This window comes from Anabas testudineus, chromosome 23, assembly GCF_900324465.2.
Source record: "Anabas testudineus chromosome 23, fAnaTes1.2, whole genome shotgun sequence".
NCBI classification, from domain to species: domain Eukaryota; kingdom Metazoa; phylum Chordata; class Actinopteri; order Anabantiformes; family Anabantidae; genus Anabas; species Anabas testudineus.
In genome coordinates, this window is record NC_046631.1 from 12,280,216 (window position 1) to 12,303,823 (window position 23,608).

General features: G+C 39.4%; 1 protein-coding gene across 5 annotated transcripts in view; it reads left to right on the plus strand.

Annotated features, from left to right (window-relative positions):
• Nucleotides 1-23,118, plus strand: part of sfmbt2 (Scm like with four mbt domains 2) — a 38,134-nt gene extending 15,016 nt beyond the window's left edge. For 3 of the 5 annotated variants that reach the window (XM_026361809.1, XM_026361811.1, XM_026361810.1), the window contains exons 6-21: nt 7,528-7,616; nt 8,931-9,180; nt 9,479-9,576; nt 10,292-10,393; nt 10,634-10,864; nt 11,336-11,462; nt 11,576-11,689; nt 11,784-11,826; nt 12,913-12,980; nt 17,568-17,707; nt 18,203-18,312; nt 19,462-19,637; nt 19,777-19,946; nt 21,028-21,303; nt 21,491-21,613; nt 22,059-22,199. In XM_026361809.1, coding sequence (XP_026217594.1) covers nt 7,528-7,616; nt 8,931-9,180; nt 9,479-9,576; nt 10,292-10,393; nt 10,634-10,864; nt 11,336-11,462; nt 11,576-11,689; nt 11,784-11,826; nt 12,913-12,980; nt 17,568-17,707; nt 18,203-18,312; nt 19,462-19,637; nt 19,777-19,946; nt 21,028-21,303; nt 21,491-21,613; nt 22,059-22,199 — 2,258 coding nt within the window. Of the gene's footprint in view, nt 1-7,527; nt 7,617-8,930; nt 9,181-9,478; nt 9,577-10,291; nt 10,394-10,633; nt 10,865-11,335; nt 11,463-11,575; nt 11,690-11,783; nt 11,827-12,912; nt 12,981-17,567; nt 17,708-18,202; nt 18,313-19,461; nt 19,638-19,776; nt 19,947-21,027; nt 21,304-21,490; nt 21,614-22,058 lie in introns of all 5 variants that reach the window. The other 2 variants (XM_026361812.2, XM_026361813.2) reach the window with 1 other exon arrangement.
• The last annotated feature ends 490 nt before the right edge of the window (nt 23,119-23,608 follow it).

The following is a 23,608-nucleotide window of genomic DNA, read 5'->3' on the forward strand; positions in this document are numbered from 1 at the left end:
AGTACAGTGTGCTACCTCCTCCTTCTCCTCTTCCCTTTTTTAACCTCTTTACAGGAAGTGACCTCACAGCTCATTTGTCACGCTTGCCTCTTCTTGCATGTTTTTAGCCGAGTGCTGAGTGAGCGTCTTAGCAGAGCGATAACACACACATGCACACACACATGCACACACTGCTGTTTGTGCCTGCTAAGACCAAGCTGTGCTCATATGATAACTAGTGCAAAACACAGCAGCTCAGTCAGAAATGTGGTGCTTTGATAAACAGGCCTCTTCTTCTGTGCAACCAACAAACCTGCTTGTTCATGTGAAGGGCTTTTTAATCCTAAATCACAAGTTTGGTCGTGTGGTAAGGTAGCTGCTCGCTTAACAGATCCCAACAGAGATCATTTGCATAATGAATTCACCACACTGCTTCCTGCCAGGGCCTGCTGGAGATGATGCTCTGAGGCAGACATGTCTTTTGCTCTGTGTGTGCTGTGCTGTGTGTTTTCTAAGTCCTAGGCTGTGTTCAAACTGACATTAGCTCTGTGGTATGAAAATACAAGAGGCTGCTTTAGCTGGGATGAAAGGTGGAGGGTTAAGGCTTCTGGATTCTGGTGTACATCAGTCCAGCAATAGGTGGCTCCAGGCTTAGGTTTGACCTCTTATAGATCCACTGCAGCATGTTTGTACATGATAAGGCTGTGGTTTGCAATGAAAAATAATTAGACAAATTACTTGGTCAATAAATTGTTAATTTACAGTTTCCCAAAGGTCAAGATGATGACTTTATGTCACTAGTTTCGCTCCACTTAGCTGAAAATTCTCATTTTATGATAAGAAAGGATAAAGAAAGAAAGAGAGGAAGGCGGAATGTGGAGAAGCCTCCCAAGGCCCAGATAAATTTAGCAGGTCTTCTAAAGGTTGACTGAGTCTCGCCCTCTAACCAATCAGACTTGCTTAGTAGGTTTTAGAGCGTTCTTATTTATTGTAATTACACATCTATATGAAGTGCTGAGCATGAAGTAGAGTTGGGAGAGGTGCTCAACTATATGACAACTAGTTAATGATGGATATTAGTAAGATTTGGTGGACAGGTTCACCTAGTCTTGCAACTAAATATGAGATGAATGCCCTGCAGTAGTTGCCCAGCATTCCACCAAACTGAAGCACCTTGGATCACCGTTCAGATGTGAACATTAACTTGATATTAGGAACACCCTGCACGCACCATGTGTTGTCTCTGTATCCAGCTAACATTGTTGTTGGTTGAGTTAGTGACTCTTGGGAACAAGTGGAAAGACAGTTTCTGCTTATATACAGCAGGAATTAACACTAATAATTATTAGTAATAATAGTTAAAATAATTAATTAATAACACTCCTACTACAAAACAGTACCAGTAAATACCAGGGGTGATTCTACAGGCATGACCTCTCCTCTCCAACATTTACATGACTTAATACTATATTTTTAAATAATTAAAGTTGTTAATTCAATACATTTATGGCTGTATTCTGTCCGCAAGTTGGTGTAAAACAGAATAAATGGCGATTAAAGAAAAAAAGCATCACTGGAAAAAGGTCAAATTAGAGCTTTAAAATACAACATCAGATATTCAAGAAATCTCTGAATACTACAACTAATCGTATAAAAATAAATATCATAGTAAAACACAATATAAGGATGAGTATATCTTTGTGTTAAATGTGTAAAAGTCACATTTAGATATAAATCTACAGTCATTCGATCTCTTTCAAATTCAGTGATGTGTCTATTTTTTTGTTTTTACCATTTATAAACATATAGGGGCCCAAATATTAGGAACACCTCTGACTTTACTGCAGTCCAGTACAACAGTATTTTTCGTTACACCTTCAGTAAAGAGTATTTGTATTTGTGCTCTGAACTAACACAGTATAATGATTTCAACCATATTACCCAGCTCTGGAGTGTCTTATATTAAGCCTTACCAGCCTAGTAAATAGTCAAATATCATGTAAAATAAGGTGGTTGGAGGGAGGCAGAGCTCTAGTTTGGTCCCTTCCTGCATTAACCTCCAGATTTGCATAAACTCACAATGGTTGTGTGTTTCTCTTGTGCAGCACACTAAACAACAGTGGATGAGTGTTTGCCTTTTTGTAAATAGGTTTAATATTCATAAGCAGTATGTGACTTTTCATGAATGAAGAGCAGAATCAAAGGCAGCGTAGATCAAAACAGACGCACACAATGACAGCACCCACACATATTCACTGTACGTGGGGCTTTTCACCACGAACACACCCCTTAGATAATTCATGAACACAAATTGCTCTAATATCTCTTTGCTCCTGTCATAAAAAGGGCAATAAAAATGTTAACATCATGGTGTCTGAAACTGTCCGGGCATAAATCTGGCAAACAGAACAGAGAGACGTCTCTCAATAAACTCACAAATTGTGGTGTTTGGTATCTTACCTGCAGTCATTATGCTCATGGCCTGTTTGGAAAGCCTGTCAGTTAAAAATGGAAGTATGTAATTGTTTGAATCGACTTGGTGTTTCCAGCGCTGTGCTGCTCATCTCCATGCCAGACAGAGGGGGAATCGAGCATAATTTGCTCCCATTAACTCTGATTAGGATCTGCAGCACTGCTGTGATCACGGCTAAAAACAGAGAGGATTTTTCTTCTGTAATTCTAACAGTGATTATCTGAAGTAAAGTGTTTAAATAAGCCTTGTGCATGGAGATGTGATTGTTTACAGAATAGAGGAGCTGGCACATATGCAAATATCAAGTTTCAAATATATTCATATTTGTTTTTGTTGTTTGTTTTTAATGCAAAATATTTTCCCGGAGACTTGAGCGGGCTTTAGTGTAGCTTGGAGATATGTTGGAGAATAGGGGAGGAGGTGGAGTGGTGGTGTGTTTTGGAGATCTCATCCCTCAAGGTTAATTATGCACGTATTGTAATGTGAAAGTCAAGCAGTCACCTCTATGTGTCTGCTGCCTTCAGGATGGGAATGAAGAAAAAGACATAATTGCTTTTATATGCAGCAGGATGAAACTGCAAGATGGCTGCTGAGAAAAGAGAGAGAGAGGAATGAAGAAGCTGAAGTTTGCATCTTTTAGCTTCTGCTGTTGCCATTCAGCTGAGCTGTAAATGGCTTCATGACTAATCTTGGCAGGATCTGTAAAAATAGTTTATCTATTTCTGCACAGCTGAGTTCAACACAGTGTGTGTACCATGTGTGTGTGTGTGTGCATTTGCAAAGTCCAGCAGCACCATTGAGGAAGGAAAATAGTCTCACAGGAAAGAAAACACTATTATTAAACAGACACACACACACACACACACACACACACAGATTGTCTGGGTCACATAGATGTTTGTTGTTCACCTTTCTAACACAAAAATGGCTTCTGCTGTGTTGACACTTTGATTTATTTGCCAGAAAATTCCACAGTTTATTTGATTCACTGCTCGAGTCCAGACCCATGAAAGAATTTACTGATTTGGCTTCAAGTTAATTACGTACAGTATTTGAAATCTTGAGCAGCCTCAGTGGAGCTGTCCGCTGTATTTACTCAAATCTATAATTTCAGAAGTCATTTTAATAAATATACATTTTTTAAAAAGGCTTTAAGCGCTTGGTGCTGCAAGAGTTAAGTATTTTTTAAACTAAAACAGAAGGAAGAAAGTAGTGTGCATCTTCTTAAGAAGTGGAATATTTCTATTTACAGCCTGTAGGCTGAGAGCCAAAGAAGTGGAACTAGAATATGATATGAACATTTTAGAGGAACGTTTTTGCTGAGAATTGCAGATGTACACTGTGTTTTAAAGTTATTTTGTTGCAGGCACATGCAGAAAGGGGGACGGTGGGGGCTCAAGCCCAGCTCCTTTTCACAGATTAATAAAAGGTTCCCCTTCAGTGCTAATTAACCCTCTGGTATCTTTGCAATTTATCTGGTAGAGATGTCTTGTTATAAAGGAAAAATAAAAAAGGAAATGTGAAACAGAATTAGAAACTTTGCAGCATGACTCTAACCCACAAGCCTTCTTGCAAATGTCATTAAGAAATATTGGCACCAATTTTACATCACTATCAGCTATATTTTAAATTAGCTTTTCCACACTACTCAACAGGAGATGTCTTGTTAACTTACACAAACACACTGATGCACCTGCTGCTGCTTGTCCCTGTGATTTGGTTTTCATTGGACATAGACCTTTTAATGATCTCTGAACATAAAACATCTGAACTCAAAATATGGTCGATGTTGAAACTTGAAACTTAGTATGTGCAAATTGTGGTTTTGAAGCCTCAGTAAAATTGAAAACGTTTCCAATTACCTGCTCCAAAGTTTGTTACATTTCCACTGTAACATTAATCTGACACCTAAATATTGACAGATGCCTCCTTTTTTCAAATTGAAGCCCTTAAGAAACAGCACGTTCCTGATTCTATGCATGTAAAATATTGCATGGAGGTTACAGTTGATTGAAGCAAACAGGTTTGGAGTGTTTCCTGAAAGACAACATGTGTGATTACACTTAAAGGCAACATTATACCAGCATAGAACGGGAAGGGAGTTTGGATTAGTTAAAAAAGCTTAGAAATCTTTTAAGATGTTTTGAGACTGACTTAGGCATTTCATAATCATGATTTACGCAGGTTTGACATATTTTGAAATCTGATTAGGAATTTAATCTTCACCATGTTGATACATTTTCATCATAATTTATTTCATGCTTTATATTGGAGATACAAATGTATGAGATACTGTCTCATAGTTGTAACTCAGCACTAAAGGTGTGTGTCTTTAATTACGTAAATCTCTGACAAGTTAATTGAACTTCAATTATTGTAATGACAATGGTTATAAATTGTTAATGTGGATCCTTGTTTTTTCTGGGAAATACCGGTTTATTAGTGTTTGCGTAAAATCCTGTTGTTCCTGTTTTTCTCCAGATGTTTACTAAAGACATGTAGTGTAAAATAATATTGTGAAACCTTGGAAATGCACATTCAGCTCCAGCAAACCCAACAAACCCAAAACGCTTCACAACGAAAAAGTTATTCATCATTAGCAGTGGCATGCTCCAGTGTGTGTCGATTAAATTTCACTTTCACTTCAGTTTTATGCTAATCGTTGCTGCAGGGAATGCCACGGCGCCTTTAGACTCATTCCGCAACCATGACTCATTTGGCAGCGTTTCATGGACACCAACAAGTGTCTGAGTTTGTGAAGGGTTTTTTTTGTGTGTGTGTGTGTGTGTGTGTAAGTGACTAAGATGAAAAATGCAGGACCCTGAAGGTCACTCAGCATCTTCCTTGAATTCCCTGGATTGTTAGCTTTGTATTTTGGAGGAGGAGGGGAAACAGGAAGCAGATAAAAAAGCACAGTTGAGCTTTTTAGCCCTGACTGTGGAGGAGGAGGTGTGGTCAACCTGACATGAATGTGAATGTCTTGAAATGTGTTATATCAGACTTCAGAGGTTTAATTTGTTTTGAAACTCACCACCTCATTAATGGCTGTAGATCTGGTCAGATGGACAAAAGACCCTTCAACAGCTTTCTTCATTAATTTGATGGATGTCTCTCTTCTGTTATCTCCTCCCGTCTGTATCATCCATATTTATTTCCATTCTGTAACATAGAGACATAGAAATTAAGTAATACATTACAGTGCATTATCGACTGCTGTCAATATTAATATTATTAATAATAATACTTTCAACTGTGCTTTCTAATTATTATTTGGATAATGAGTAAATGGGCAAATACAAACTCTTCACAGCAGCAAAAAGATGCAAATGAGGGAAACAATGGTGCTTATAAGAGACAGGAGATGCAGCTAATGTTGGGGATTGCAGGTTTTTCCCCTTAGGATCAGTCTGTGACAAACAGTTTAATATAAGTTGCAGTGGTTTCATTTTTCCTATCATGGCTACATAATTAAAAATACCACCCACATGTAAACGCTCAAAAACCATCTGTGTGTTTGGTCAATAGTTAGAATAACACTCAGGTTAAGGTAAGAGGCATTACACAGAGCATGAAGATGGTTAAAGGGCTGTAGCCATGTCTCGGTTGTGGCTATGAACCAAACCGTGGATCTGCACAATCATTACCCTCAAGCCTTTTAGTTTAAGACTATATCAAAATTAGTTCAAGTCAAGTTTTCATAGCGAAGTGCACGTCCTGTTGAAGGTTTTTCTCTGGACGCTGACCCAGAAAAAACAAAATAACTTTTTGCTTGCACACGTTTTACTTCACAGGCCAACTCATTCCATGTAAATGACTTATGTGGGTTTATGTTTATTTTTAAATCTTCCATGAGTTTCCAGGTAAAAACTCAAGTCTCCAAGGAAAAATTTAAAATTCCAAAGAAAAATTCAGTCTGTATTTTTCAGGAATGACGTTTGAGAAGTTTCCTGACTCATGTCCCCACATGCAGTTCATTGTAAGATTTTTTCTCATGGATTAATATCTCCTGTGCTTCCAGAAATAGATTTATTTTCTCTCTGCACTGCAGTTTACTATAAACAACGTCATCTGTGTTGAGGACAGCTCACAAAATGCTTCCAGTAAAAGACAGTTTAGAGAAAAATGGGGAGGGAACCCTCTGAGTAATTAATATAGTTAAACTACAACATAAATTTATTCATTTAAAAGACCAATGCTAAGTTCACGCAGTTTATTTTGCCTGATTACACCTCTTCTCATGACATTACCCTTACATCTTTATCACAAAATCAGGTTTTAATCTCATTTATTATCCTCTGGGTATTTTTTCAGGGGAAAGCCCTAGCGCCACTTAATTTTAGTTCAGTTAACTGGATGGGATCTGACATTTTCGGTTTTGTTTTGCGCCGTTTCCACATGTGGTTTTTAACCCCGAGACCAACCAAATTTTTTTTGGCTACGTAACCTCAGCCTTATCAGTCCTATTTTTTATATATTATTTAATTCCTTTTAAATGCATGCACCATTTACCACTCACAAGAGGAAGTTACAAGTAACCCGATAACCTGCGTTACCTGAATTTTTTGGATGAAACACTTTTCTGTTCACACTGCTGGTCTCACATCTCGACTATTTGCTTATATTTGCAGCTGTTGTTTTGCACATAAACACTGAGATGACACCATTCAGTACAGCATTACTCTGTTTTTCATTTTGATGTTTACTTCTTCAGAAGGCTGGCGTATGTAATGTCTTTTCTTACCTTTCTCTTTTGCATTTGCAAGCCTATAAATGTCTGATTGCAGCTATAAATCAGCATTTATGTTTGAAGCGTGAACAAAACCATTGAGAAATGAGAGGAAAAAAGTAAAAAAACACTGAACATGTCAATTTATTCTCACTTCTTTTGCATAAAACTAATTTAATTCAGAGCTATTTGTTGTTCGAAGTGAGCAAATCTGTAGTTTTAATTACAACATGCTGAAAGTAAGTACGTGCTGTTATCTGGTGGCTGTACTTAACAAAGCTCTTTAATAATTAACAATGACACAAGAACACAATGATATGCTCACTCCACACTGTTTGTCTCTTCACAGCCATCAAGGAGAAATACAGCGACTGGACAGAGTTCCTCATTCAGGACTTGACTGGCTCCAGAACGGCACCGGCCAATCTGCTGGAGGGGGTGAGTGTGGATTTACATCGAGAACTCAACTCAACTGTACCAATGACAAGTTTTCTCTTGTTTAATGTTTCCTAAACATACAGTACGTTCTCACTGAAAAGGCCAGACTGTTGTGGCTTTAGTGGTGCTTTTAGCTGTTATCTATGATGATGGAGTTAGTTAGTGAAAAAATTTCAAAAAGTGACAGAACAACCAAAAAAATGATTACCCATGAAGATGAAAAACACCCCAAAAGACAAAGAATTACCATAAACAGTTGAAGAATAACACAAAAGTGACAAAACAACAAAAAATATATGCAAAATGACGAGCAATAAGTAGGTAATTACCAAAAATAAACACAAAACATTAAAACAGACATACAAAGAAGTAAAAAAAATAAGCAAAAAGGGAAATAACAACTAAAAATATCCTTTTTTTTATAATCCTCTCATAAACAATGAAGTTATTCAGGCTGTTACTGCAGCGACCTGTAAGTAAATAGGGGAAGTAATAACATAAGGAGGTGTTTCATCCTTAGCTCATTGTAATATGAAACTATTAAGCTAACCAGTCTCCATCAGCCATTTTCTAACTGAAACACTTTCTGTCTGTATTTGTACTCAGATGTCAGCTATCGATCTTTTTGTCTAACACTGGGCACAAATGCACATAAAAGCTGGAATTTCTTAGATTGTCAAATTATTTCTTAAGATGGATCCTACACAGTCGAAAGAAAACACCCATAGAGCTTAAAAAACAAGGTGCTAGAAAGGAACCTCGTTAAAATTAATTGGTCTGTTGACTTTTTTTACATGTTGACACCAGCTTTTAACACTTTTTCTGAGCAGTTTAAGTGTTTTCTGTGTTAGTTGGCTTCTTTAGAGTTTCAGGCTAATTAACCATCCTACCTGGATACCTGTACGGTCAGGTCGAACTAGAAGGAAGAACCAGACTGATATTTACTTTTGGTCATTTGTGTCTTCTTACATTTGTCACAGGTCTCCTAGTGGTCATTTTTTGATGTTGTTTGTCTCTTACAGTCATTTTTCAAATGCTTATAGTCTTTTTATTTCCATTTATCATTGTTAGATGTCTCTTAGTGGTCATTTTTGTCTTTTTTTTTTTGTCTTTACAATTATTTTTGGTCAGTTTGTATCCTGTAAACTGAGCTACGTATATTTCAAACACAAATATTAACACATCATACAGAAGCCCTGGGACTCGTTCTGTAATCCATCCATTGGTTTAACCGTAAAATAAACCTTTAACACTGAAATATTTTCTGGGTCCTAAATTTTTTCCTAATGATTGGAATCTCTCTTTCTCCATCAGCCTCTGCGAGGTAAGAACACGGTGGACCTGATTGTTGAGGGCTCGGTCTTGGAGCTTCAGGATATGTCTGATCCTTTCCTGTACTGGCCCGTCCGAGTCGTCCAGAACATCGGGGGAAGGCTTCGTTTACGCTACGCCGGTCTCTCTGAAGACCGCAAGGACCAGGATACCTGGCTGTTCTACCTAGATGTTCGACTCCGGCCCCTTGGATGGGCCATGGAGAACCATCTCGCCTTAGAACCACCTGCAGGTATAATATCATCTAATCTGTTTCCAAACAAGTTTTTATATTATATATATTATTTTATTCCTTAAATATATTTTAAGTATGTTTATTACCATCAAATGGAATAAGTTAATATTTAATTAATTTAATACGTTGGATTTTTGTTGCATAAAACAAAAACGCAGATATATCAGTGAGCACTTTTCATTTCAACTGTGCAGAATATTTATCTTAATTCAGGCTTAAGTAAATAAATTCTAAACATCTTGAACATATTGCATTTAAATGTTAAAAGCTGCTGAACGCTCTCTCCTCTACTCAGAGCTCAGGTCTCTAAAGAGCGCCCCCGACTGGCAGCAGGCTCTGGAGGACACTCAGCTCGATGGACAGAAGAGTCCACTACCGCTCGAGGTTTTCAAGGTGAGTCTACAGGTACACTACAGCACCTGAATGGTACCAGCTGTTTTTTCTTTGTACTGCCATCGTATGCGTTAATAGGGAGATTAAGTAAGGTCTCTTGAAGTTTGAGTCCAAATGTGATATTTTTTTAAAAGCTTAACAGCAACAAAACTTGCTCCAAGAAAACGAATAATAATAAATACAAGAGAAAAAGGAAGCAATCGTTTCCTGTCTAAAAACTGCCAGAGAGTCCTAATCGCAACAGCATCCACTAACAAAGACGCTTCACCAAACCTGACAGGATCACTGATACGTGTGTCTACACACTCACTGTGTGGTACAGTCGTTCTTTCCTGAGCCAAAACAAAATAATTGTCATACAGGAAGTGTTGTGGGTTTTTTTTTTCTGTTGGCATGTGGAGCGGCTATATGGCAAACAGAAAGTAAAACGTATTCAACATGAAATAAGAGAAAAACTGTGTCAAGAGACAAAAACCTAAATCCCACAAAATTACATATTTATCCATAAAAAAAAAATCAAAAATCTCATTTAGTTTGGTCTAATGAAACATTTCATCCACCTTTTCAGTAACTAAACTGGGAGTAACACTGAGCGCTTCACTCATTACACTACACTCAGCAGGGTTGTCTGACCTACATTGTCCTGAATGTGTGTGTGTGTGTGTTATCAAAAGTGGAGCACATTTGTCTGAAAGTCTTGACTCTACTGTGTTAGGACCACGTAGACCTGCCCAAGCACTCTTTCAAGATGGGGATGAAGCTGGAGATGGTTTCTCCCAGCTCTCAGCTCCAGATCTGTCCTGTTTCTGTCACCAAGGTGAGTCACAGCCAAACACTATGAAAACAGCGGCTTATCTGTGAAAAACATATAATTGAATTAAATAATAAATAAATAGAAGGAAAAAAGTCTGCAGAAGAAGACGCTGTAATACCACAGCACCATGGTTAGACTGTGGCGCAGAAGGAAGTATTTAGATCCTGAGAGCTGCAGTACTGAAATCTAAAAGCACTCTGTTACAAGAAAATGTAAGTTTCTCTGCCGTCTTTTCATCTTCAGGTCTACAACGAGATCTACTTCCAGGTCACGCTGGACGATATGTCTGCTGACGCTAAGCCGCAGTGTGTGGTGTGTCACAGCAACTCGCCGGGCATCCTGCCCGTCCAGTGGTGTCTGAAGAACGGCGTGAGTCTGGAGCGGCCCTGGGGCTACGAGGGACAAGACTTTGACTGGGCCGACTACCTGAAGCACAGTGGGACCGAGGCGGCTCCTGATGCCTGCTTTCCAGATGTAAGACCAGAGCGACTGAATGTCATTATTACACGGCCTTTTACTGTGTTTATATCTCATTCATTCAAAATTTGAATGAGACTCTTTGAGATCTTTGAGAATTGCAGAAAGTTCCTCACAGTTGATTTAATGGATTGTATCTCCAAAGTCTGGGCTAACGGTATGTTTTATTTTATTTTATAAGCAAAACCAAACCAAACAGGACTATGCGCTCGTCTAATCGTAACCTGCCTCCGAAGTGACAGAGTACGATGGAACAGATGTGGCACAGCTGAAAATGCAATAAACCTGCAAAGTCACTGTAACTGCACCTTGTAAAAAGGGCCTTCAAGGGGAAAACCGGAGTGAAATCAATTTGAATATGTTGTAATGTGAGCCCAGCTTTAGGTTATCTCAGGGTAGATCATTGTCCTGAATGTAAAATACAGTCTGTCTCCTCTTGTGTGTGTGTGTGTCTGTGTGTGTGTTTAGACCTGGCAGAACCGAGGCTTTGCCAAGGACATGTGGCTGGAGGCGGTAAACCCTCACCAACCGGCAGAGGTGTGTGTGGCTCAGATCACACAGGTCAGAGGACGCCTGCTGTGGCTCCGACTGGAAGGTACAGAAGTGTGTGTGTGTGTGTGTTTGTGTAGAGGATTAAATGTCAGGACTCCCACTGTGTCTCAGAGTGAAGCTAAAACCCGGGTCTCTCCACTGTCTACCTGTCTCCAGGTGTGGCGAAGCCCCTGTCAGAGTGCATCGTGGATGTCGAATCCATGGACATATTTCCTGTTGGCTGGTGCGAGGCCAACGCTTACCCCCTGACCCCCCCATTCAAGCCTGTCTGTATGTATCCCCCCCCCCCACACACACACACACACACATTTCCCATGGATGGACGTCTTAAAGCAAACTCTCTCTTTAATTGTCGTCCCCACAGGCCAGAAGCAGAAGAAGATAGCAGTGGTCCAACCAGAGAAACAGTAAGAAAAACATCACATTAGAGTTTATTAATATTTGTTTATTGTTTTTTCTTATTGTTCTAAAAGTCATAAAGTTGCATATTTGTCATTTTTTCAAATCAAATAGATTCTAGAGCTGCCTCTGGGCATTGTGATCTCATATTTTAGCTGCACAGTCACGATATTTTTGTTTCTGTTGAGTCAAGTGTATTATCATAGGAAGGTTTTAGTTTAGTAGTAATATTCGTATTGGTATCACTGCAAGCATGAACCTTATCTAATCATGTAAGTAAATAGAAAAATAAGGCGGCTGATAGTAGTTAAAAGCCAACAACACCGAGGCGTTACAGAGATCATAAAATTCACACTCAGACATTAAAAATTAAATAAATATTTAAATTAGTGTTTGGTGAATTTTAAAGGACTGTGGGTATGGTCTGCTTTTTATCTCTTTGAATTTAAAGTCAATAGGTTTGTCACTACTCCACAAAGACATTTTCTAGTGTTAAGTAACAGTTAAATAGAAACTGAAACTAAAAATAGCTGCCACATGTATCATAAACGGATATTTTACTATCTAACCACAACCACGTGTCTTTTTCACTTATGATCGGGAAAGTCGTTTCAGTCACAGCTCTTTCTACCTATGAGCAAAAATCTCAATGAAGGTTTCTTCAGAAAAACCCTCAGGCTTTTGTCCCTTTCTCTGACTCCAAGCCATTAATTGAAACAGGGGCGTTTTTTTGAGTAGAAATTGCTTTTCCTGGGGCGCTGATTGATTTTGTTGACAAATGACGTGTTACACTGTTGGCTGGCAAACACAGCCTCAGGAGTACGAAGGGGGAAATGGTGGAAGGAGAGCAGGAAAAACACAAGGTCTTCAGCGGAACATTGTCAGCTTTCACGTCTAACCAGTAATTCCATATTGTTCGCCGTTCTGTTCTTGCCCCCAGTCCTTTTAGCTCACCTGCTTCTAAAAGTGGCTAAAACTGCTCTTGATTGGCTGAATGCACCATCATTTCAGTTACTCTGTTGTTTCCTGTTCGATTAGATCAGCAGGACGATTTCATTGAGTAGTTCAACTGGATTGATTACCTTTTCCCACAGATTGGCTCCATCCCAGCCAGTGGAGACAACGCCTGTCAACCACTGCCAGCTCATCACTGTGGATCCAGGTAATCAAAAGCCACGATGCACATGATTTATCTGCAGTAATTAATGCAAATGAGCTGCTATCGAGAGTAAAGGGAAACGGTGCTCTTCAATACTCCTACGCTCATAAACACCACCAGGTTGAAAAAAGTCCCCTCATCTTCTTTAGAAGCTCTGTCTGACATTAATCATTGTTGACTGTTTTTATCTGTTGGAGTTGGGGCTTTATGTTGTTCAGTCAAAGGTGAAAATAATATTTACAGTATCGGGCGAAATAGAGCAGTGACTAGTGAAAGAAAACAATGCTGTTTCACAATGTTCATGATGTCACTTATTTTGATTTCCAATTTATGTTAGATTCAGTTGTAGTCAGACTTTGGGTGGCCGTATTATAATACCTATCCTCCCATCACACTCTGTTCTTTAATTGGTCAGCTTGTGGAAGTCCTCCTGTAGGGCAAACTATGCCCAGTTGTAACAGCACTTGATGTCAGATGGCTTAGCTTTGAAAAGAAAAAAAAAAAGAATTTATCAGACAAAAGGCCTCTGTCCACATCTAACATTGTCATTCAACTTCAGAAAAGCGTATATACATCCAGTCCAAAGGAAACAGTCACACACACTAATATTATGTTGGACTGCCTTTAGGTTTGATTACACGCATTTACCGTGGCATCGTTTCAATGAGCTGCTGCAATGTCACAACATTTATTCCAGTCCAGAGCTGCATTAGCTTTCCGCTAAGATCTTGTATTGATGATGGGAGTCAGACACTGTCAAAGGCTTCTCCAGCACATCCCAAAGATTCTCAATGGGGTTAAAGTCTGGACTCTGTGGTGGTCAATCCATGTGTGAAAATGTTGGGTCATGCTCCCTGAACCACTCTTTCACAATTTAAGCCCAGTGAATCCTGGCAGTGTCATCTTGGAATATATCCATGTCATCAGGAAAGAAAAAATCCATTCATGGAATAATCTGGTCATTCAGTATATTCAGGTAGTCAGCTGACCAACTGCAGCAACCCCAGATCATTGCACTGCCCCCACAGGCTTGTACAGTAGACACTAGACACGTTGGGTGCCTCACTTCACCCTCCTCTCTTCTTACCCTGATGCTCCGATCACTCTGGAACAGGGTAAATCTGGACTCATCAGATCACAGGACAGTTCTTTACCCAGTTTTAGTAGTTTCATCAATCTCCTTAGATGTTTTCTTTGCTTGTTTCCTTTCTGAAATAGAACATCTTTTCCGACCACAGGATGTGTCTTCTGACATGGTTGTTTAAGAAATGAGAAGCTACTCACTGCATCAGTTAGTGTTAAATAACTTGTTTCCAGCTGAAAAACAATCATCCATGCAGTAATTATCCACTTTGAGGCTCTTACTTATTTGCTTAGTTAAATCCACTATTTCTTTTCGAACGGGCAGTTTATGTGTATATATATATAAATAACACCAGAAGACAAAAAGCATAATACGACACCTTTAACATCTTGGCTTTCATTCAGCTGCTCTGGTCTGTTACTTGCCCTGTCTGCAGTCTATTGTCCTACACATGCTCTCGTGTAAAAAGTCTAAAAAATGTCCAGTTTTGAGTGAATCAGTCAGTAAATTCTCATCCTTTTAATCATTCATTACATAGTGTGAGTGTATTTTATAATGTTCAAGGATAGAATGACATGTTGAGACTCCTGTTTAACTGATGTTTGCTCTCACAGAAAACACTCAATATTTATTTATTCACTCCTGCAGCTGCCAAGAATAAAAATCTGAAATCTAGAGAAGCAGTGCTGATGTGGAAAGCATTGTACTGCTACTAATAATAATAGGCCTAGTTTGGACAATAATTACTAACAACAAAGACCTGTCTGCCAGTAGGATCTGTCATGTTGGATCATACTCTGAGAATACGAACAGACAATTTAAACAAATGTGTAAATGTAAATAAACTGATTACAATCAGGGTAAGAAACCTGATTTCCAACTTTCATGTAGATTTCTCTGCCAAGTGGACATTAAAACAGGTCTAAGTCTTATTACAAGTGCACATGTGCATGTAAAAAGTTGTTGTAGTACAATTTAATCCAGCCATGTTGGATATAAAACTTCAGAGTGCTTTTACCATCCCAAACACTGTTGTTTACATGGCAGGCAATGAACGTACAATAACACTGACTCAGTATAACTCATATCAATCGAGGAAAAGCTGCACTGGTGACTGAATATTGTTGTGTGTGCCTGGTTTGATTCAAGAGATTATTAAAGAACACAAAGAGCAGCTACAACAAGATGCAACTTGTGGCTATATTTTGCACTACGGCCTGTCGAGTCTCATTTCCTCTTCAGTGAAGCACTTATTTCTCTCTCTCATGCTACAAAAAAATACACAACTGAAGAATATTTCCTTTTGTGCTTATTGAATGTTGCTGCAAAGGAAAGCTGAAACATTACGCTTTTAAGCATTATTGTAGCTGCAGTGAAACTACTCTGTGCGTGTTTTATCAGCTGGAAGAAGAAAAACACGCCCACAAACAAAAGATTAGAGGCACTGATGTCGCGTCCTTTATTTAGACTATGAACTGCAGAATGTGAATCACTCATTAGAAAACATTTTTACATTTTTTTATTTATTTATAGCCTTATTTGTGCAGTTTTAGCCACGATTATGATCCGTTATTTAATTCAGTTAAGTTTTTGAACATATATTATTATTTTAATAGTATTCTGGGAAACGAATGCACAGTATATGTTGTATGTATTTTCACCTGTCTTTGCAGTGTGTTTTTATGCATTGTACAGTAAGTTGCAATGCAGTGGACAAGTAGATAAATACAGGTGTAGTGCCAAACATAACTAAGTTATCTGGCCTGAATAGACTGGTGGTGGACAAAGTCTGGTCAAGTACTGTATATGTCCTGGATTCATTTCAGACACTAAACCTGAAGATCCAGTGTTTTCTTTGTGGTGGATCTCTATGTAAACAGCATGTCTGTTCGCATACAAAGAGAAAAGAAGGTTAAACATTGTTTCCACGAGACACTTGCCCTCTTTTTCAAGTTCCCTGTTTAAAAACCACCCACTTGCTCATACATATTCATGACCTTAACTAATTACTATTCACCCCTGGCGGTGCGGTTCCAGGTGCCAGTGGTAATCAGGGGCTGCAGGGAGGACGGAGAACAGAGTAGTCCAGTTGACCCTCGATTCACGGTCGAGAGGTGAAGTCATAAGAACAGTACTCAGGCCAGTTTGACTCTGTATTCACCTGGTGTATGTGGCGAAATGCAGGGTTGCATGCTAATTACATTAACAGCAAAAAGACATATACAATTCAGGGGCGGCAGTAGCTCGGTGGGTAGAGGGGTCTATAGACTTTAGGGTTAGTGGCTCGATTCCCAGTTCCTCCTGGCTACTTGTCGAGGTGTCCTTGAATAAGACACAGAAACCCTCCGTAGTAGCACCGATATGTACTGTCTGGCAGTTGTCCAACCACAACTCCCCCAAGGGGATCAATAAAGTATGTCATAATTATTATTTATACACAGGATTTACCCCAAGGGTAAATTTGATTATTGCACATTGAGCTAATGACTGAGGCCAGGTGTGTTTAAATTCATCAACATTTATTTGCTAGATAGATTAGACCTGAAGCTGAGAGCTGTGCATATCATTGTTTGGATCACACTGCATCATATGTTTCCAGTAAATGAAATAAATGCTGTTTAGTCAAATTATAATTGTTTATTCAAAATCCACCTGAATAACTGTCCCTATCAGTATTATAATAGTTTAATAATATCCTCTTCTCTGATTCATTTATTAGTAATACTGAACAAAGAACGAAGAACAAAGGCTTTTGTCTGTGGGTCAAAGGCAGGTCAGCAAATCAATGATGCTGTTAAGTGTTAGGGGCGTGTATGTGTAAAAATCAGATTTAGATATTAATATAAGAAAAGCGTTTTTTGGCTTCAAACGTTATTATGGTGAATTAAAACGCTTAAAATGTAACTAAAGACATTCAATCTGAAAACTTTGAGGCTGCTGAATCAGACTGTTATGTGACAGCAGGTTTATAAAAGTGAGTTTTAAAAGAGGACACTCGTCCAACTGATACTAACAACCAGTGTGAAATTGATCAGTCATGCAGTGAATATGCATTAAAATCATTGTAGCATCACCGCCACAGTGGAACAACTGCACAGCTGTAGTCACAAAGCTTCTACTGAACACATAGCTCACAAACTAGTTGACCTGGTTCTGAGATTACTGAAAAGTTCAAGACAAATTAACAGCACAAAAACTGGAACAGGCTGCTGCAGGAGGTGTAGACAGTTACAAAACCCAAATATAAAATAGTCTGAGGTCAGTTCAAATCTAGTTTACAGTCCGTAGAAATATATGAAGACTCAGATCTGGCAATCAAAAGTTGATAAAAGTTTGTTTGTCTTAGGTTAGAACGCCATTTTTATAGATGGATAGATATATAGATGAGTAAGTGTAGAGATGATTAAATCCCTGTAGACCAGTGTTTAATAATAGCAAAGTTAAATCAATAGTTTCTTTTTAAAAATGCTGGTAAATGTTCCTGTTTATGATCTCTCCTCCTTTAGGCTCAGCCAATGGCAGATACTGCTGCTCCAAGATTTTTGTCAACCACCGCTGTTTCTCTGGACCCTATCTCAACAAGGGACGTATTGCAGAGCTGCCGCAGGCCGTCGGACCCGGAAAATGCACGCTGGTCCTCAAAGAGGTGGGCTGATGTCAAGGCAGGGGGGGGGGGGGGGGGGGGGGGGGGCACGGAGAGGAGCAGGTTTAATCAAAGAGTTACACGCTTTCAAAGGGAGAGGACGGTCGACAGAGATTGAAAGAAGGAGGAGGTGAAAAGATGCCGAGAGAAACAGTGATGTCTTGTTAACCACCTGCAGTTTCCCAGCAGTGCCTTCATTTTAATGTGGGGACCTGTCAGTCAAGTGTGTTTACACATACACACAGTCAGAAAAACAGCCTCTTAATTTCTCTAGAGACTGTTAGTGCATATGCACGTGCACGTTCTCTGTGTGTGTGTGAGCTTGTAGGTTTGCAAGACTCAAGTGTGATCTGCATTTATCCTTTTGGTTTAGTTTGGCTCCTGCTTTGTGTTTATCTAGCTAATGCTGATTCTTCTTGAGAATTGTTCAGTTGAACCAGGAATTTATTTTGTTTTGGTTTTTTTTGTATTCATCTGAGTTCTGCTTTTGCCCCCCAGCTGCTGAGCATGCTGATTAACGCTGCCTACAAGCCTGGACGAGTCCTGAAAGAGCTGCAGGAGCTGGAGGATCCGAGCTGGGACTGCCAGGAGGAGACCCTCAAAGCCAAGTGAGGAGACCAAAATGCAAAACAAAAGTGCAGCCAAGTGTGCACCGCAATAATTCAACTATGAAGCACTCGAGTTTGATTCCCTATTACTTTTACGCGTAATGTTGTCTAAATCATACTAACGCAGACTATCATCACATCTTTCCTGCTGTTCAGAGTCATTAACAGGCCTCACAGGAGAGCGCACCTTTTAATCTCTGCCCCTACGAGTCGTTTTCATCCATCCGTTGAATGTTTTTATTTTTTCTAGCTGCACTAGTTTGTGTGAGGGTCTGCATTTTCTCCCACTGCTGGCTGCATGGAGCCAAATTATTCCACCGCTTCAGGCGGCACGCTCTGCGTTTTCTAATCAAAAACTGCCCCATTTTTTTCCAGCTGAAACGAGAAACAGTTGGTCAGTCATAAGGCCCAGTGAGTCACCTGCAGTTGGCCTGCAGAGCACAGCGATCACATCCAGGCATGAATGTTTTCACAACTCGACAAAGGGGTTACATTTAATTATCCGGAGTATTTATGGACCAATTCATTTTTGAATTACCCAAATGTTAATCAGCGCAGTAATCAGAAATAAAAATAAATAAGTTAATTAGCAGAAAATTATGTTTTCATGAGTATTAATGATTCAGGTTATTTCTTCATAAATATGTTTTTACATGAGCTCATTTGTGATGATCAACTAGTCAAGTTTTACATCATCAGTTGTTATTCTGTTTACATTAGTGAACACTTCCTTATCTTTTTACATTTTCTTTTTATATCCGTCACAGTCAGTTCAGTATTAAATTTTAAATCCTGAATATAAAACTCAAAAACCTTTGGAAAAGTGTAATCGTGGCTTCACTATACTGTACAGTAGACAGACTTCACTGCTGTTTGCAGATCTGTCCTGAAGAGCTGCCAACAGATCAGCTCACCTCTCCTGACCTTAGCCATTAAGGATCACAAACTTGACCCTGTGGAGCACTTAGCTCTCCTGGATCACCCTCAACAACAAGACAATCTGGATTCATGCCAGCTCTCAAATAAATTGCCCCCTTTCACGTCACTGCTGCGCAGGCAATTATCATTTATTATCAAGTGCTTAAAAACAGAATCACTGGCTGACACGACATGTCCTCCCTGCTCCTTCTTTTATTTATTTTCTTCCAGATATAAAGGGAAAACCTATCGCTCCACCATCCGGATCGTACGTCTAGCAGACCAGATCCCAGACTTCTGCCGGAAGGTGTGCGTCAAGCTGCAGTGCTGCCCGAACCTCTTCAGTCCCATCCTCGTCACCGACAAGTGCCCAGAGAACTGCTTTGTTCAGACAAAAACCAAATACAGTGAGTTTCTGTAATTATATGCGTCACTTCCTTTGCCACAGCTATGAAGGAGGCGCTGCAAAGTGTATAATTGGGCGTGATGAGTAGCTTAAGTCTTGCTTTGGGCGCATTGTTTTCAACATCTGCTCTGTGTTCGCAGCCTATTACTATGGGAAGAAGAGGAAGCTGTCCAAGCCAATGGGTGGAGAGGAGACAGCGGGGGGAGAGCTGGCCAAGCCGACGCGCCGCAGGAAGAAGAGGAAAGCTATCTTTGTGCAGAAGAAAAGACGCTCGTCCGCTGTGGATTACACTCCTGCTGGCTCACCGCAGGTTAGTCAACACTTCTCTTCTTCACTTTCCGCCCCGTCTTTCTTTTTCCTGTTAACAGGTGTCAACAGGGGCCTTCATTCCAACATATACAAACATATGTCTCCACGAGGCGAGAAGACGGGTAGCTCGGCAGTGATTTAGAGTTTACTTCACACAGTCTACAAATTTACATGTTATATTTTGGTCACACAAATTGAAGGCCCCGAACTTTGAATATGTGCTTGGGTTTTATGTGATGTTGTACAAGAAATAAATAGTCTTAACAACTCTGTAATGAGTGTTTGTACATGTTTTACCAGGCAAATGCGGAGAGTTGTGACTGGTTGGTAGCTCTGGTCACAGGAAAACTGGGCTGAGGCTAATTATTTAGTTTCATCTGAAAATCACCTCCTTAATTAGTTAGTTAAATGTTAAAATATTTATTTATTAAGACAGTTAAAGACCAACTCAATGGTTTAACTGAGAAAAGATTCAGCAGTTTCTTCCATAGATACACATAATTGTCCAAAAGTCCAAAACCCCACAAAGATGCCTTAAAAAAGCTCAATGAACTATGTAATGTTGATTTGGAGTATGGTGGAACACCTTACCCATTTTTTTAGCATTATACCTCACACCTCATCCATCTCTAGGGGGATTTCTGTTCCTTAAACAACAAACTCTTTTGGGATTGTGTTTATTTATTTGTTTGTTTTGCTTCTGCTTAGACTCTTTAATCTGTAACTGTGTGCTTTACCAAACTGGACCAGGCTACTGAAACCTAGCCATGCTGAACAAAGTCATCCACCTCCTGTCTAAACATAAATCATTGTCTTTAGTGGAAACTTGAAACCCACGAAGAAGACAATGAGTCATGGCTGACGTCACTGACAGGGAACCTCAGACTTATCTCACCTCTCAGATGTCTCCTTCTGTGTGACACCATCTGTTTGTCTGTTACCAAACTGTTTACAAAAGATGCTCAAACTCAGAACAGAACACTAATGAACAACAATCAAATAAAGAGTTTGATGTTGCTGTCCAACACCAGAATAAAGAGCACCTTACCTGCTTCACACCTAGCATTGTCTTCCTCCTTCAGGACAGTGATGACGAGGTGGAAGATGAAGAGATGGCGTTGCAGTCGGGCAGCGAAGGCACCAGCTCAGAGCCACGTGAGGATCATACCGACGCCTCCTCTGTCGAGGTTACCACCAGCCGACCTCGCAGGGCCGCGACGCTGCGCAGGGCCATCAGCATGGGAACCGCCATGGGCAGCCAGGAGGCCGCCGAGGGCCGCAGGAGGTCAACGCGCTCGCTGTCAGTCTACAACCAGAACAACAACAAGTACCAGCCCCCTAAGGGACAAGACATGCAGGTGAGACAGGTGTAACGGAAAAGGCCCAGTAATAAAGCATTTATTTACAGCATCACGATATCTCACTAGAAAAAATATGGAGCAGTTCCACAAGACTTGAAGCAGATTTTTTTCAATATGTTGTGTTTATAAGGGTTTTAGTAACTTAGCTTGATTTTCATTTGTTTGTGTGTTTGTTGTGTGTCAGGTGGAGGAGGAGGAGGGTCAGCTGGTTTTGGATAGAAACCCTCTGGAGTGGACTGTGGACGAAGTTGTTCAGTTTATCAACTCTACTGACTGTGCCTCTCTGGCCAACATCTTCCAGGAGCAGGTATGTGTCCATGAAAAGTTCGGCTCTATGTACGTAGAGAGGTAAAATTACTTTTTCTCTGATTCTCATGAGTCATTATAGTGGAGTAATCCACTATAAATGCTCACTTACATTCACGTGATTGGCCTAAACAGGGTCTTGCTGGGTGTTGCTGCAGACAAACTTGAACATGATCCAACTTCTGCTCCACTGTGTTGTTTTGCTGAAGGCCTCAGTGGTGTAGTTACGTGAACTCAATCTTTCAAATAAATGTACTGGCCAAGTGTTTTTTCACACACGTCATGGTGAAACTGTCTGAATATGACTTTGAAGAGGGAGGAGAAAGAAAAATGTCTCAATATGTGGGCTTTGAAGGAAAGCAGTACTACTGGTGAAAGAAAAGTAAAAAGACATATGAGGACTTGAAATCTCATCCTAAACAGCTCCTTGTATTCTGTCTTTGCAGGACATTGATGGTCAGGCGCTGCTGTTGTTGACTCTGCCCACAGTCCAGGAGTGTATGGACCTGAAGCTCGGTCCTGCCATCAAACTGTGTCACCAGATAGAGCGTGTCAAGGTTGCCTTTTACAGACAGTACGCCAACTGATCGAGAAGCAGCAACGCCAAGACTCCCACTGAACATCCAAACAGTCGAGAGGAATGTTGTGGTTTTGCATGACTGGGAAATGTTGGATTAGCTGCCTCCTGGTGGAAAACTTTTGACTTTTGGCCATGTGGAGTTGCTGCAGATTTCCAACTTATTTTCAGAGCTGTTGCATTGGAAAAGCACAAACTAAGTGATAAGACAGTGAATTCTGAAGGACATTTGCCTAAAAGGAGTTGAAGGATTATTTCTTGGGTACTGCTGGGGTCAAAATGTGACACAAACTTCAAACAAAAACCCGTTGGAGTTAATCCGTGTGCTTTACTGATCTGTGAAGAAGATATTATGAGAAGCTGAGGACACATTTGTGAAGATGTCTGTGTTTATTTCTTACTTTTAATTTCCATTTTATTTGTGATAGAGGAGCATTATAGAATTTAACTAAAAATAAGTATTGACCGTAAGAATTTTTCCCTTTTTGTGTGACACATTGGTTCTGTAAAAGTATATTCAAAAAGTATTTAACAATCCAAGAAGTAATATATTTGGAATATTTATAGTTATCCTTATTTACAAGGAGTAATCTATTTGGACGCAGAAAAAAATAATTCAATGGTTTTATCATGTCAACTCCTTCTCTGTGAACCAAAATATAAAGAATGCATTTATGTTAATTCACAAACGAAAACTAGAAGAGGCTTTCATTGAGATTCACACCTCAGTTTGTGGTTGTGGGGGGGGGGGGGAATGCCCCACTTGTTGTTTGAAAGGCTAACACACTCCAAAATAGTTCAGACCCAGCTGCTCTCTTCTCATTGTTACAATCACATGAAGTAATCATGTAAGCTATTTTGTGTCCATCTATGCAAATGTGTTGCAAATATTTTTGATAAGTAAGAAAATAAATTTCTATTGATTTTTATGTGTTTTTGTGTTGTACTTTTCTTCACTGCTTCACAGTTACTGCTTTAACTAGGTATATATATGTATATATTTGTATATATTTGTGTGTGTGTGTGTGTGTGTGTGTGTGTGTGTGTGTGTATATATATATATATATATATGTATATATATATATATATATATATATATATATATATATATATATATATATATATATATATATATATATATATATATATACACACACACACACACACACAGCCACAGCTGTTTCAATAAAAAAATAAGGGTTAACTCCGTCCTGCATGGTGAGATATAGGAAGTCAGATCTCACTGTGGTTAACAGAGCAAACACTGTGTGATGCACAAAGTCACAGTTTAAAGAGGAACTACACTTCTGTTTCCCTATTGAAACATTTAAACATCCTGTTGGTGCATTTTGCCCCTTCATTTAGACGTTTAGGCTGCTTAATTATTAACCGATAAGTGTGTTGTAATTATTAACTTAT